The sequence below is a fragment of the Physcomitrium patens genome, chromosome 13, assembly GCF_059467195.1.
Source record: "Physcomitrium patens ecotype Gransden chromosome 13, ASM5946719v1, whole genome shotgun sequence".
Taxonomy (NCBI): Eukaryota; Viridiplantae; Streptophyta; class Bryopsida; order Funariales; family Funariaceae; genus Physcomitrium; species Physcomitrium patens.
Window position 1 is genome coordinate 5,757,786 of NC_143422.1, and position 16,449 is coordinate 5,774,234.

Here is a 16,449-nt window from a genome sequence, read left to right on the forward strand (position 1 = left end):
GTTTTCTTGGCTTTTAGACTTTGTACTTTTTGTTTTTTCACTTCTTTTTTTACTTTTTGGGTTTATTTTAGGGTTTTTTAATTTGTTCCCTCGCTTCTAGATGATCCCCCCCCACACACACACACCTAAAGTGGAGGGGTTGCGCCCCTATTCATCCTCTTTATGTGATGTGGGTTTGTTATGTGTTTGGTGAAATTGACATTGGTTCATAAATTGTTTTAGAATTCAAACACTTCAGTATTTCAAATTTCTATCCACACTAATAAGTACATATATATATATATATATATATTTTCACACAGACAGATAGAGGGGGAGAGGGAGAGAGAGAGATACCAAGAGTTTTTTATGCAATTTGTGTGAAAAAAAACTTTAAAAAACTCATGTAAACAATAGAGATGTGAACATGTGTATGTAGCTCTGTCAAAAATACAAAATAAATGACAATATTAAAGAGCAGTAGAGTTGTAAACTATATAAATTAAAAATGAATGAATGAATGAATGAATGAATTACATTTTTTTACTTAATATTTATGTCATTTTTCTGTCTTTGTGAACAAGATTTTAAAACAAGTTTATCACTACTTTCTTTTTTTTATTTTATTTTATTTTTATTTTTATTTTTATTTTTTTACTCGAGACAGTTTGTTTTAAGATGATGTAATGTTTTAATGTCAGGATCTCATGACATGTTGGTTATGGCATTTGTCTCACCTTGATAGACAAGACATTCGTAAACATCATGCCATGAAAACAAAATCTGGTTTTAATCTTATGATTAACTTTGTATAATTCACAAAAAAGTTAAATGTAGAATTATGTGTTTGGTTTTAATCTTATGATTATCTTTTTTGTTACTGGGTCTTATCACTTTACAGAGATTGTAAATACATCTTAAAGTGATGAAATTACATTTAAATTATTTTTTAAACAAAAAGTACGCTTCTAATATCAACTGAAGCAAATTAACTCTAAAGGAATCAATGTATCTAATTTATGCAATGTTTACTACATTATGCAATTTTTCATTGGTGTTGTGGAGTCTAAATTGAATCAAGTAAAAGCTTATTTGTTGAAACATATATATATATATATATATATATATTTAATTGATGTGATTTTCTTTATTACAAGTATGTTTTCATGCAAGTTGTTGAGTATAGTAATAATCAGCATCATATTGGGTTTTATGTGTTTACAGGTAGATGAAGAATAAATAAATAAATAAATAAATAATCGTTGTTTGAGTTATTCTTGCAAATGCTGTTGCAAACTAGATTACTTTTATGTATATATACATATTCACATCACACATTACATTTTCATTTTTTGTTTTTGTTAAATCAAGCATATAAATTGTTGTAGCGGTTGAATGTGTAAACAAATGTTAAAAAGTCATGTGCATAAGACTAAGAAAGAATACAACATAAAAAAAAAATACTTTAATTGAACTATTTTAGTCTCATGATGTGAAATATTTGCTTTACAAATCCCACCATCTATTCCACCTTCATCATCTCAAGTCTATAGAGGTCAAGAATTGCCATCTTCAAAAGTTTACTATCATTGATACTTTTTTCATCATTATTTTAAAATCTTCTATAATTTTTTCAAGTATTCATTATTATCAACAAGTTGTAAAAAAGATCTTTTTCATTAAGTTTTATAACACACTTGATTTTAAAAGTCTTGTTTCAATAACAACCTTCTACATACCAAGTTTGTTAACATGCATATGATCAACACATGATTGATTTGCTATTCTCTTGAATACATTTTGTTTTGTAGTTCTTCTTTCTCTTGCACACAAATGAGTACAATATTCACGGTTTTGTAAGAACTTTATGTTTTTTGAATTGTGGAATTCAAATACACAACATCAATACTCGTAGTCTTTTTTTACATGAATGTTGAAAATAGATAGTACAAAATTGAATTAAATATTTGAATTAACAAGAATTCGAAAGAATGCAAGTAAAAGCGCATAATAGAAAGAATTTCACTTATTTTGTATGATGAGAAAGGAAGAAAAATTTACTCTTTGTCCTAAGTGGTAAGTTCACTATAAGAAACATAAGTATTACAAGCATCATTAAGATCAAGTAGGTGCAAAAGCAAAGAATATAAGTATTGCAGATAAAGGTAGAATATAGAGAAAGCAATTATTAGAGTTTTTAATTTATACAATTATCATATTGAAATAACAGTTCAAAAGTCAAATGAATGATTTTGCAAGTCAAAACCATAGTTGAATTTTATGCAAATATACCTGTTAAATAATAAACATTGGTATTTTAGATGTGATACTATTTTTTTGAACACATTAAATATCTCTTCTGAGTTTGTTTATCAGTTGTTTATTTGATGTAAAAGTGTTTCTTTTTCATGATATGGTTAACCAAGATTTTTGTTTTGAATTTCCAGATATTGGATGGATTTTCCTCAAATTTAGGAGTAAGTTATAATGTTTGAACTAAATAATTTAAACCCATTTTATATGCCATTGATTTTATTTATTGTAAATCTTCCTGATATGATTTTGAACTTATAAGAGCATCTGCATAATTTCTAAAACTAAATACTTATCAATTTGATTCTTTTGGATTGAATATCATTAATTGACAAAAAATGTTGTATATATATATATATATACATACATATATTTGTTTATGTTTAGACTGAGAATGATGTCCAACTCATTTCCACTACACTGCTTATAAGACCAGAAGCTTTTTGCTCAAGCTTCTAATGTCTTGACATCCAAATTATCAAACAAAGCTTTTGAAAGAAGCTTAAAAAAATGGTTTACCAAGATGAGTTCCTTCAAGACGCTTCCCATAGATACTTCAAAGCAAGACTTACTTACAAAGCCTCTGCTTAGAAGGTTTCAATAAATTTATAAAATATCTCAGGAGGCTATGAAAATAACCCAGAAGATTGCAGAAGAATCTAAAAGTGTATAGTTATGAAAAAAAACCTATCACACATTCATTACAAACAAAATAGCAACATACAAATTTAAAAAGTTTTCTTGTTGAAAAATTTAAATTTAAAATCAAGCATTAAAAGTATTCACTGGAAACTGTTTGAAACAATTAGATCTACAAAGAAAAACAAACAAACAAACAAACAAAAAACTAAAACACACGTTTTCTATCATTTTTGTCAAGTATCCAAAATACAATAACTATTCAAATGTGCTCTTTGAAATTTCCCATGAAGTTGAAAATTTCGAGTTAAACATGTTGATATACTCGTGATTAATACCTTAATTCTTTTATTTATGATAAGCCACAGCAAGAGTACTACTACTCTCTACATTATAATCCCTTCCTAATAGAAGCCATCCGGGATTCGGACTCCAGATTTGCCTGGTTTCTCCATCTGCAGACTCGTCCCTACCCCCAATCTCATCCTGAGTTTGGCCCTGAGTTTTGCAGTGCTAGATTCCAGTCGATACTCTGTTTCCGTGGTAGTGTTGTGTGTTGATTCATGTCTGTCGGTGCTCCGCTCGGCTTAGGGCCGAAGTTAGCTCTTCATCGAGCATCGCTCAATGTCACGCTAAGAAACTTGCCGGATCGCATTGACGTCGCTGCGTTTTTTTCCCTTTGATGAAAGTTGCCGCTCTTCTGTTAGTGTGTGGTTTTGCTCTGTGTCTGTTCTGCTTAGGGTTTACTCTGGTGCTACGAAGGGTCCATGCGCTCGCCTTGTGCAGCTAGCCTCAGGGTTGATGGTTAACAGCTCCGTCAGCGTTTCCGTGTCTCGTAAGTGTTGTAAGTGAACGTGGTGTGGCTGCCCACTTACTGGCTTTGTGAATTATGGACCTGGGGAAAGGATAGAAATTCAGAAGGATTCGAAGTTTGGCCCTCGTCTTACCCCTGGTTTCAATGTACGACCTCTGATGCCCGCCCTCTGTTCTGTTTACTACTTTTTCTCTTATTTTTTTTACAGGTGTGTGTAACTACATGTCAATTCCGCGATGAATAACGCAGTGAACAAATTATGTTTCTGGGAAATTGACCTAATCAAACTGATTTCTCCGAATTTGGGACACGGTACACGCTGATGCGTGTCCAAGGGTTTTGCGATTGAGCGTATAGGGCCCCCTCAATTTAATTCTAGGGCAAGGAGTGTATCTTACCACGATTATTTGCGAGTATAAAGTTGAAAACACGCCGAGTAGTACGCACTTGGTTTCTTGTTCGCTGTATGGACCTCAGTATTTGTTGAACTTGCCACTGTTTTGGTTCTGAGTTTGAGCTCAGTTAGAGATTTTACACATTTGGTGGCAACATGTATCAAAAGCATCCAGTCATAGGGTGGCAACATTTAAATAGTGCTGTGAGGATACGCGCATTATTTTCATAGATTTGTTGGTTAACATCCCCTCGATAGACCACACAGTTTCTGACCGGTGTAATTTGATTACAGTAATATTTTCTGAGTAGAATTCGGATAATGTCTTCTCCAACATGAAATCAGGAACCTGCACCTAACATCTGCATCTTCCTGAGCGGTTCTAAGTTGCTGAACTGAATCTGTTTCTCTCTTTTGACTTGATTTTCTCTTCAGGTAATCTAAGTCTGCATGTGGGGGCAATAAAAGTAGCAGCTTTCAAGTTCTTCAGCTGAGGAGTTGAGCATAATTCTAGACAGCCATGGTGGGGATCTCTTTTAAAATTTCAAAGAATGGCACTCGGTACGTTCCAAAGATCTCCTCCAACGTGAAGCTTCATAAACATGAAGCTGCTGTTGAAGGGAATGTGGCGTATGTTAATGGCACCAATCACCGGGAGGGGGCACCTAAACTGAAGCGGTCGCTATCCTCTGGATTTGAGGGCGTGAATAGTCCTCCTGCGAAGAAAAGCCGTGGGGAGGTATGCTGTTGATTTGTGGATCTGAAAGTTCGTACTAATTGGGTCGGCTTTAATAATTTGTAATGGATTGAAGCGTACTGAATTATTGACAATCTAAATACAATTGTTGTCAGCTGGAAGTAGACATGGTAATTAGCTGATACTTGCGCTTATAATTATCTTATAAACTATGAAAAAAAGAGAAAATGAATAAGAAAGGAATGAAAAAAGAATCAGAAGAAGAAGAAGATGAGAAATTTAATATCTTCATTGTGTCATTGAGGAGTGAGAAATTAAGCATCTGCTTGTTGCGATATTTATCACATACACCCACCAAAAGTTCAGAGTGAAAATCCAATGGAGGGAAGAGATGTTCCCTCGTTTGATAAGTACATCAATCTTCGCTCTTGATTGTCAAGTAAAGCGCTTAGCTTTCATTATTTTATCCATCAACAGAGCTTTTTAATTTGCTCAGAAGGTCGAGTCACTCTGTTACGTCAGTGTTTTGAGTTTGTACTTCTGCTTTGAAGTTACCTTCTCTATTCGTTACGTGGTCCCCAACATATGTTGCTCGAACTACCCTATTCAGTTCTACATCTTCGGCAGCTTTATCTGCAGCTCTGTCCTCGAGCTTCAATTTATTGCATGGGCATGTGCTGTAGATTGTTCAGCGCAGCACTCCTGAAGGTTTGCGGACGCGATACGCTGATTCTCTTGGGCGAAATATTCCGAAAGGTAATTACAAGTTCCTTACGAACCATCTTGACAGTATAATTATCAATTGCAACTGTCAAGTTTCGCAAAACACTGACCGCCTACTTACTATTCCATTCTTCTTACAGAAGTTAGAGAAGTTCATGGAACAGTAAATGTTTTAACCTTCCATCGTACTTGACGTACCTGAGTATTAGTCATCTCTTTTATTTGTAAATGTGCAGATGCTGAGGCTTCATTTGCAATCAATCTGTTTCCCGACGGTTTCTCTGTTGATAAACCTACGGAGGTACGATGCACATTTCATTTGAGACGTTGATTTACCAAATTGTGTTTTGAAAAGTGCAGTTCCATCTTGAATCTGTTTACGGTTATCCTTTGAACACTTCATCTGCAGTTTGACATTGTTCAATCATTATGACAGAAGGGAAAATTGCCGCCTCCTGCCCTTGAAGTGACTGAGTTGCACTTATTACCTTATGATCGTAATACTGGCGACTTCTTAAGGGTACAACACTTCCCCGTTGTTTCATGCTTTTCTCAGAAGATACTGGTTTTGTGTAGGTTGGCCTTACTTGATACAATATTAGTTCGTGATTGATGACACACTGGGCTGTATAACGTGTTACAATGCATCTTAATTGTGCTGCTTGACCTGTTATGTGCTTATTAAGATTGTTGTGTTGCATCGGAATAGGCTATTGATGGCGGATGGATTCCAAGTACCTTGCTCGATGACATACCGGTCAAGTATTTTGATGGTTGTGTTGTCTGCGAGGTTGGTCTTCTACTTTTGTTAACTTCTCTAGTTTTGTTCTTCCTCGATGTGGTCGGTGTGTACTTGCAGGTTTCTCATTTATTTGCACACTATGTCTAATTAAGCGACTGACGCACCCACCATAACTTTGGTTTTAAGTATTTCCTCATTTTCATGGTCATTGTCCCCTGATTCTATCATTTTCTTTTTGGTTTTATTTGGGTCTTTTTAGGATGAGTTTTTGAAGGACAAAAATGAAAATTGCTCCCGGGGCGCTTTTTTGTGGGACAAAATCTGATGATGTAGTGCTAAGACTGAAACTAGAGCATTTCTGGTGCATTTTGTCTACCAGCTCCGTGATTACAGGGATGGTCTCCAATCACCATCTGGGGAGACAGTTCAGGCACTGTCTCAAAATGGAAGGGAAGGGAACTGGGTACCCACTGTACATCGCGTGGTGTTGCAGCGAAATAGTGGAAATATTTTCAAGGACCTTGAATCCATGGATTTTGACGGTTGGACCTACCAGGAGTGTGTGGTGGGTCTAATTCCTGCAGCATATTGTTTATCTATTTCGGAATGAAGTTCGATCATTGGGTCTGCTCTTTAGGCTGAAACGCGCTCCTCAGTGATCAGAACATGTAGCAAAAAAGCTTGCTTTACATGATTTAACGTGTAATTGTTGTACCATGTGCCACAGGAGTTGGAAGCAAGACTAATAAACTCTGTGCAGCCTCCACTCTGCTTAGACCCAACACCAGACGTTGCAAAAGAAGCTTTCATAACTAACTATAACAAGGTTCAATTAAACTGTCGCATCTCTTTCCATGCTTATTCTGAAGGTGGTCTTATTAGAAGTTGTTGATGTTACGTACTGAGTTGTCTTGTAGTCTGTTAAGGAATTTGGACACGATGTTGTCCTAAAAAGAACTGTTCCTTCTATTGCAGTTGAAGTATAACTTATGGTCTCCAATGTATGGGAGGTATCGAAAGTCCTCTGGTTCTTTGCGAGAACGAAAGTTGCATATTGCTGCCGCCGCCGCCAAAGCTTTGTCAAGGGCCGATGGTTTGGCTAAGCGCCGGAAGTCAAGTATTGACGGAGGGCTTGCGGATGGTCCATCTATCCTTAACGAATATGGCCCTGCTGTATCACCAGGTATGTCATGCTTTTTGATGTTGTCCCCTCTCATTCAACAGTCATGCTTAGTCCAGTATTATATGCTCATTCTACGTTTGGTTTAAGGTTGTGAATGGAGTTCGTATGTCATATTGCAGGTGGAAAGCATAGATTACAAGATGCTTCGAAATTTTCTCAAGCCACACCTGGAATGTATATACCGCAGCCAAGTGCTTCACAAGGCTCTTTGGGACATCAGACATCAATGGCTCGTGCAGGACTTACACATTCGATTTCTACACTTTCAGTTCCCTCCGGACCTTTATCCCCTGCAACATCTGCTGGAGGACATGAAGTTACAAGCGGCTTAGGAGGCATATCATCCATGCTCGGAAGGAGGGAAAGCAAAGAATCAGCAGCTGCAGCTCGGGCTGAGGCAAAGCAAATGAAGACAAAGCAGGTCGAACTTTGACTTCGTTAACCCCCTAGATTTCTTACCAGTTCGTTAAAGTCCTGAGTAGGACTAGACTATTATATGGAACTTGCAACTACGCCTATTATTCATGCTGTCGGAAGGGGTTTGAGACTTGTTTAAAGCTTTAAATCAAATGTGTAAAGTATACGTTTTGGTATTGTGATAACGGTTTCTGATTAGCAGCACCGTAATGGGTGCAGGCAATACAGGACAAGCAGCAGTTGCAGCAGCGGAAGGCGCAAGAAAAACAAGATGCAAAAGAACAGAAGGAAAGACAACGTAAGGAAAAGGTACAACAACAGCAGCAACTCAAATTAGAGAAGCAGCAGCTTTCTCGAAGCAACAGTCATTTGTCGTCGTTGTCTCAGCACTCGGGCTCTCTCTCTATGGGTGACGGTTCCACGACTCCTCGTTCTGAGAATCGATCCTCTATGGTAGACCAGAGGGAGGCGGCTGATTTGATCAAAATGGAGCCACATGTAAGGAGTCCTTGTTCTTTACTGCTACGAGACTTCCATGGAACTGTTGTCTTTGTTTGTTCATGGTACGGCTAGTATTAGTGGGTGAAGGTATAGTTCTTGACGTCAATCAGAATGTCCTTTCTTTTCTTCATTCTTAATCCTTCTTTTGGATTTCCAGGAGGTTGCTAGGCCCAAACAAGAATTCGACACTCAAAGTCTTGACGAGATTGAGAAAGGAAGACAAGAGCAACAGCTTGCGGACGCAAGGAAACAGCAAGGTATGCCAAATTTGGAACCATCATTTCTAGTGTAGCAGTCTCCATGGACAAGTAGTTCAGCAGCTTCTGTAAACCCGATCATGCCCTCGCGACCCCAGTCGGTTTGTATTGAATGCCACATAACACACCAGGTCATGGATTCCAAGTGAAATGCTGGGTTTGTAATAGAAACTTAAACGAGGCTTTGATGTAATACGAAATGTTTCAATCAGGTCAACACATGGATCATATGGGAACGGTGCAGCAACCACTGCCGATGAACCTTTTCCTGCCTCAGACTTCCCTACCGATTTCAGGAGTGAATTTTAGTTCAGGCCTTGGGGTTTCAGATTTACGTATGGGGTCCAACCACAACCTGGTTCCTCCCGTTGGTGGACTGGCACAGGCACAAGCGCATGCATTAGCTTCAAACCTTGTTCCTGCTGGCGGTCCAAGTCATATGGGTCAGGTACTTATGTTCAACCTGTTTCTCCCAAGGTAGCTATAACTCTTCATTTTGTGGCAATCCGGAAACTGTGTTTGCTTGAAGAATGCTATGCTATTTGGTCTAATGACTAAAACACGGAAATTAAAACAAAAATCCGAACTTATTGATCCATACGAGCGTGGTTGTGCAAATTGAACGAAGGAACAAAAGAAATTCTTTTTGGAAAGAGTTCACATGGTTGGGTGTAAATTGGTGATAAGTTGGTTGTTAATTCTTTTAATGTTCGTAGTTTAACACACCGTATGTATCACTCCAGATGCAACACCCTTTGGAACAATCTCGACAGAGGCAAAATTCATTGCCCAAATCCGCCACAAGTGCACCGCCGAATCTTGGAATAAATGGTACTTCTATGGCGCTTGGAAGTGGGGCTCTTCCTACACCTGGTGTGAAAATAGAACCAACAGCTGTTGCGCAACGAGTTGCGTCAAATGGTGGTCCAGAAGATCAGGACCAGAGTAAAGAGATGGAATCGATGTACAAATTAGTTGCTGCTATCCAACGGTGGGTCGATTTAATCATATTGGCGCAGTAACATTTTTTCTTTGTTGTTCGTTTAACCCGGTTCGGTATTGTTTTTCTTCTAGTCCTCAGTTCTTGAATTCTTATTCATCTGTGGGTTGGTTTCCCTTAAAGTTTTACACGACTGCATTTTGTTCATCTAACCTTCCTCACCTTCATGCGCGCTTTTTGAGCTATTTACTGAGAATACAGGTCACATTGTTTTTCAGGCATGGGTTGCACCACAGAAAGAAGCCAGCCGAAAATGTTGTGCTTCCAAACAAAACTCCCCCATCTTTCCAATTGTTATCAGTGGCCTTGTCCGAGACTGATAGCGAGATCAAGGAACCAATGGGTTATCGAAGCATGGCCAATTCTCTTGTGGGTGGAAATATTAACTGTCGGAAGACCCGTTCCTTGCTTTTTGTGAAAACTGAACCAAAGCCTGACCAAACATATCAAGGCAAGTACCAACGCTGAACTTGCCATACTGATGTGCACCATTAAAGAATTAGAATCTGAGTTCGTTTTTTATGGTGGAGTTGGATCTAGTGGGTATATACGTAGTTGTAGCAATACTCTTTCATGTAGGACTTTTTTTTTTTTTTTTTTTTTTTTTTTTTTTTTTTTTTTTTTGTTTCTTTGGTCTAATTTACTGTACACCAGTCGGATTCTATGATGAATATATGACATGAAAATTGATTCTGATACTTGGGTGTGATAACAGGAGCAATGAACTTTCATCGATCACGAAAGCGTCTTGTGTTATGTGGTCGAGCAAAAGATAGCTTGGTGGAGGCTATCATCCAAGTTGGGGACGACCAAGAAGAGGAAGCTGTGCCTCCTCATCATGTCTTGCCTACCATGGCTAATGTTGTAAGTATCAAGTCCCCAAGACTGCACCAGTTTCTATTGACTTCATTCTCTCGCTGAGGCATGTGCATGTGTCCTTGTCAAATTAACTAGCAACCCACCAGTCTAAATTCTTAGCAGGAATGACCGAAAATGCCTGATGTTCGTTGATGTTGGCGTAGGTATCAAACATGAAGGCTAAAGTGATAGACATCGTTTATGTGGACAGAGTTCAGTTTATCAGTTTCTCAAGCTGTGGGATAAGGCTTGGAAGTAGATCTATTTTTTCGTGGAATGTTTAGGATATGTACTAGATATACTAATTGGGAGGCATTTCGGAGTGCGCATGTAATGAATGTGCAGTACATTCTGAGCTGTGCTCGTTTGGATGCATCGTCTTGATTTCTCCCCACGTCCTTGAAATTGTACATGTAGAACACGTTTTGTATGACGGTTTCAACAAAAGATTGGTTAGGTTTATCCCGTTAATGTGCATGGCGCTGATTCCATGGGCTGTTATTTGTTTGTGCAGCATGTGGCTGATCGATTTGCAAAGCAATACTGTGCTCTGGTACATTTGCATTTCTCTTCTTTTCTTGTACTCTTTTGTCCAGCATTGCTAGGTCCCTAATAGTAAATCGCACCCTCATGAAGAGAATATGTTGGGAGGATCCAGAGTATCAGTGATGTAGTTTTGTGTCAATTTTCATTATATCCTTAATTGTTTCGGGATTAATTACATAATTGCATATACTTGATAATTGGCTTATCGTACAATCAAATCATATGCTGTATAATAGCTCATGAATGTTGGTTAGTGGCGTAGGTTATACAGTTGATGTGGGGTTCAATAGAGGATTGATATTGACGAAAAGGGAGTATTGTAGTCTTTCCTTTAATCTAGATTTAACTGAAGTGTTTAAGTTCTTCGGACTAATGATTTCAAAAATACTCCAAGTCGTCATAACAAGCTTAGCTCACGGTTTGTTTCTTCTTTTCTCCGTTATGCCAGCTTAAGAAGGAAAATTATGAGCTGGTTTCAGATGAAGTTCAACAAAGTGCTCCTCGAAATCCAGTTGTGAATGCAGCCTCGAGTGCTCGTCCCATGCCTGCAGGTGCCTCCACCTTGGGCAATCCCCAAGTTGGCCACCTTGCAACTGCACAAAGAGCTGTAATGAATCCTCAGTTGATGCAAGGAGCTATGCCAGGCAACATAATGTCTAATAATTCAATGCAGCCATCATCTCCTAGCCAGTTGGCTGCCAACCGGATGCCACCTCCGTCTAATGCTCCTAGTCGGCAACAGATTATGAACAATCATATGGGGCAGCAAGCTGTCGCTTCAAATGTCAAGCCTACTCAAATCGATTCAACCCAAGCAGCTCAGATGGCAGCCCAACAGCAGCAACATCACCAGTTGCAGCAGCAGGCACAGATGCAACGGCAACCACAACAACAGCAACACCAACAACAGCAACATCAACATCAACAACAGATGGTGGCTGCCTCTCAATTAGCTCAGTTGACGGGTCAGGTAGGCTTTCATCCAATGTTCCTCATTGTGCTCGCTTCTCTGTTCATGATCTGGTTTGTCCTTGCAACTTGATTGAAGTTCAAAATCTTACTTGGTTCTATCGTGGTTTGATGTGGTCAGGGACACAACTCCGCTGCCCCTCATCTGGTAGCCCAGTCTAATCAGCTGCAACAGCTGCAGTACATGCAGCAACAGCAGCAGCAGCAGCAGCGACAACACCATCTCTTGAATCAGCGGAAAGTCATGTTACCAGGAACTATGGGAAACGCGCTGACGGGCATGAATAATATGAATTCGGTAGGAATGCCACCAAATGCAGGTAATCAACCAAGTTTAGCCAACATGGTTAACCTTGGAGGGATGAATAACGTTTCTATGGGTGGAATGAATCATATGGCGTCCATGTCTGGGATGTCGTCCCTGGGAATGTCGAGCCTTGGAAACATGGGCCAGTTGGGTGCTATGAATGCTATCGGACAACAAGCAAATCTTCTTAGATCCGGGCCTGGATCTGGACCTGGAACGATGAATCAGGCGGCTGCATTACAACAAGCCTCCAATGTGCAACAACTAGCAGCTGGGAGGGGACGGACAGGTACCGGTGTGCTGCCGAACGCAGCTGGAGTTCGGACTCAGGTGGATCCGCTCTCTGCTTTAGGAGGTACAAATCAGGTCCACGGAGGTCCTGGTGTTTCAGGAATGGTGCAGGGTATGAACAGGGGCAATAACCTTAGTGCATTACAACGAGCTCCAGTGACGGGGCTTGCCTCTACCAAGGTTCCCTCCGCAAGTCAGAACTACTACTTGAATTCATCGCAGCTTAGTGCCCAACAGCAACAACAGCTCAAGTCGCATCAGTTGACCTCTCAGCAGCTCAATCCACAGCTGCAACAGCAACAGCAACTTCTCAATCCACAACAGCAGCAACAGCAATTGCTCAATCCACAACCCCAGCAACAGCAACAGCAGCAGCAGCAGCAACTTCTCAGCTCGCAACAACAGCAGCAACAACAGCAACAACTGCTTACCTCGCAGCAGCTCAATTCTCAACAACTGAACACACAGCAGCAGATGAATCCACAACAACAGTTGAGTGGGGGTGGCAGCCTGAATTCACTGGTTGGAAACCCAGCCAGCCCACAACTAAGTAGTGGTCAAAGTCTTGGAGCGGTGGGAAGCATAGGTGTAAGCTCATCTTCAGTTGAGCTTCAGAATGCTTCTCGTGCTGCGGCAGCTGCTGCCCGAACTCCTGTATTGCCGTCAAGGGCGCCGACTATGCCTCGACCAGGACAACCACCACAACCAGGACAACCTCCTCAATCCCAGTAAATTACTGCTACTTATAGTTACGGAAGCTGTTGTATATAATTGTGCAGTTCTGAACGATGATCTGGTGGAGTTGGAAGTTGGAAGTTGGAAGTTGCTGAGTACCCTTCAGGTCTGCATCAGCGGAACATCAATTAGCTTGTCCTAGGATTCTTGTGGACATTTGGTTGTATATACGTAGGATTCACTATCGAAGGGCGGGGCCTCACCTGGCAGTAGTTTGTGATTGAGATCTTTCCCGTGTACTTTAAATTAACTCATGAGTTTACCCATTGATGTCTTTTTATTTTATTTTATTTTATTGTGGTTTCCTCTATACGTAATTCAAATTCATTGCTCGCTTACACTACTTACTTGGCTGTTGATGTTTTGCTTGTTTGAAATCGTTAGTTTGGATACTGATTCTTGAGGACTCAACTAGATCGGTCTACTTGCTCAGACTTGGAGTTGTGTCCCCATCCAAGCACACCTAATGTGGATGAAAGCTGCCTTAAGATTGATCAATCAGCGTGACCTCTTGTATATGAAAAAAATGAAAATTAAAAGAGGATTCGGTGAAAGAAACTACTTACACAGGTAACTGGCAAATTCATTCAAATCGCACAAGATAAACAGGATAAAGTATTAACCTCTAAAGGACATATTCTGCCACAGAAAGTGTAAAAGCAACACAACTTTCTTTCAGAGTCTCTACTTGAATTCACATTTTTTTATTTGTTAATAACTATCGAATCACCACAAACTGGTTTCTTGTATAAATCTTAACTTTGTTGATATTTTACTCCACTATTTTTGGTAACATGCAAAGCTTCAATTAAAATTGAAATTTTTATTATTAACTTTATTTCTTACTTATAATTTGTATATTTGATCAATATTTTTTGGGGAATGTTAAATAGACCCAAGTTTTTACTAAATCGACCTAGCCCATTTTTAGCCATCATGAAAAAAATAATGATTTCTGGATTTATTTCCTCATTATTGGGTCTGCGACCAATGAAACCCAACCACATTCATCATGATTATCATATTCTTTATCAAGGGTGGGTCAATCTAACATTCTCTTATTTATTTATTTTTTTATCTTAAACATTCTAAGTTTTTTAAAAATAATCTGTTACATATAGTAATTTTATGAATAGTTTGCAATATAAATCCAAGATTGGCTACAAGTATCAACAATAGTTTAATATGAACAAACCTTGATTCTTCTTTTCTTCTATTTTAGTATTAGTAATATTTAAGTAGTTCAAAATGTGTTATAAAAGATCTATAGTTTAATATATTCAATATTTTTAGATTTGAATCATTCTACTAACATAGTTAATTATTATCAATTTCAAATAAGTAATATAAAATATATTTTATCTAAAAATAGTATGTTATTTGTTTTATTTGTAGATTTAGTAGAATTTAAATGTACTAATAAATATAACAATGTTTTAAACAATTTATTTTTGAAAAATATATTGTTATGAATTTTTTTTATATACTTAAATATTTGCAAAAAATATACAAAACATCAATATAAATTCTTATAATACATATTCTATCAGTAATTAATCAAAAAAATGTTTAAAATGTTGAAAATATAACAATGCCCGATTGTTAGAAATATCGCATTTATTTATATTCTTATAAAATTCTCTTGTGTTCTTTTCATATTTACTTTTGGTGATTTTAAATATTATAGAACAAAAATATTTATCTATTTAAGTTTTCTTGGAAGAATTAAAAAAAAAAAAAAAAAAAAAAAAACTTCTTAATAAGAATCAAACAAATAAATAGACTTATAATTTAATTTTAGTAAGTTGTTTAGACATAATGGATTGTCTTAAAAAAATTGATAGCTATTATATTACCTAGATTTACATAATAAATATCACATGAATCAAATTATGAGTCAATTCATATTCAACACAGTCATTATCAACTATAAAATCATTTATTTTTAATTTGAAGTTTTGTAAAATTTAAACTCATAATTTGATTCATGTGATATTTATTATGATTCATGTGATATTTATTATGATATTATTAAACATATTATATTTATATGTTTAATTTTGTAATATTTAATACAAGACTGTTTGAAATAATGCCTTTATAAAAAAAAACAACAACAATTATAATATTTACTTAAATTACATTTTTCTTTCAAATACGTATATTTTCATAGTTATCAAAAAAAAATTATACAAACTAGATAACACAACTAAAAGAATATATACATATATAATGTTATTTTCTACTGTTATTCTTATTCTAAAAATTGAAGATTTAAATGGCTCATTTAAATTATACAATCTCATTTTATCAAATCAATTTAAATATATTTTTTATGATTGAATTCAAATTAAACATCAAATTTTAAAAGACAAAATCAAAATATTAGTATAGATGCATGCATGCAATGTAATTGCAAAAGAATTATGTTTCATAACACACATAAACAAGCATGCATGCACACATAAATTAAAAAAATTCCAAGATTGATAACACATGCATTTAATACTTATTCTATGCACATTGATTTTTATTTTATTGCATAGGTTTGTAATATATCTATAAAAAGATTACACATCTTTTAAAGTTTTTGAGAGAAGTTCATAATACATATAGGAGAATGTTAAATAGACCCAGCTTTTTATTAAATAAACCTACCCATGATGAAGAATAAGGTAATCATGATGAATGAGTTATGTTTTCATTGGTTTTGGATCTAGTAGTGAAGAAATGAGTCAAGAGGTTTTTTATTTTATTTATTTATTTATTTCCACGATGGCTAGGATAGGTGGGTCAATTCAGTGGGTCTATTTAACATTCCCCTTTATATATATATATATATATATATTTATTTATCTTTCTTTCTTACATAGTAACAAGAATCAGCAACTAGAGAGGGGTAATTAATTAGGGTTTCGTAGACCTAAACGAGAGCTTGATGTGCCAAGTGTGAGCCCAGTTTGGGCGAGGTGCCAGAACGGGCCGGGCTGCACCCCCAGCGGGTGAGTGGGTGGGAGGGAGAGGGTGGAGGCCTGGCCCCTTATGTTCCCGTGAAGCCCTAATTGCCCCTTCTCTTTGGAGTCT

The 16,449-nt window shown here is 37.2% G+C and overlaps 1 protein-coding gene across 2 annotated transcripts; it reads left to right on the plus strand.

The window, feature by feature from the left end:
* The first annotated feature begins 3,379 nt into the window (after positions 1–3,379).
* On the plus strand, positions 3,380–13,708 carry LOC112290611 (uncharacterized). Of its 2 annotated transcripts, none has more exons than XM_024537069.3 (19): positions 3,380–3,891; positions 4,575–4,878; positions 5,520–5,592; positions 5,796–5,860; positions 5,996–6,079; positions 6,269–6,349; positions 6,681–6,866; positions 7,029–7,127; positions 7,277–7,484; positions 7,604–7,905; positions 8,121–8,399; positions 8,560–8,659; positions 8,872–9,107; positions 9,403–9,650; positions 9,878–10,110; positions 10,375–10,523; positions 11,032–11,070; positions 11,512–12,033; positions 12,154–13,708. In XM_024537069.3, the coding sequence occupies exons 2-19, from the start codon at positions 4,660–4,662 to the stop codon at positions 13,360–13,362; spliced, it is 4,332 nt and encodes a 1,443-aa protein (XP_024392837.1). In that variant the 5' UTR covers positions 3,380–3,891; positions 4,575–4,659; the 3' UTR covers positions 13,363–13,708. The 2 variants fall into 2 exon arrangements, with proteins under 2 accessions (XP_024392837.1, XP_024392838.1); XM_024537070.3 differs by having other exon boundaries at positions 3,478–3,891; positions 8,130–8,399.
* The last annotated feature ends 2,741 nt before the right edge of the window (positions 13,709–16,449 follow it).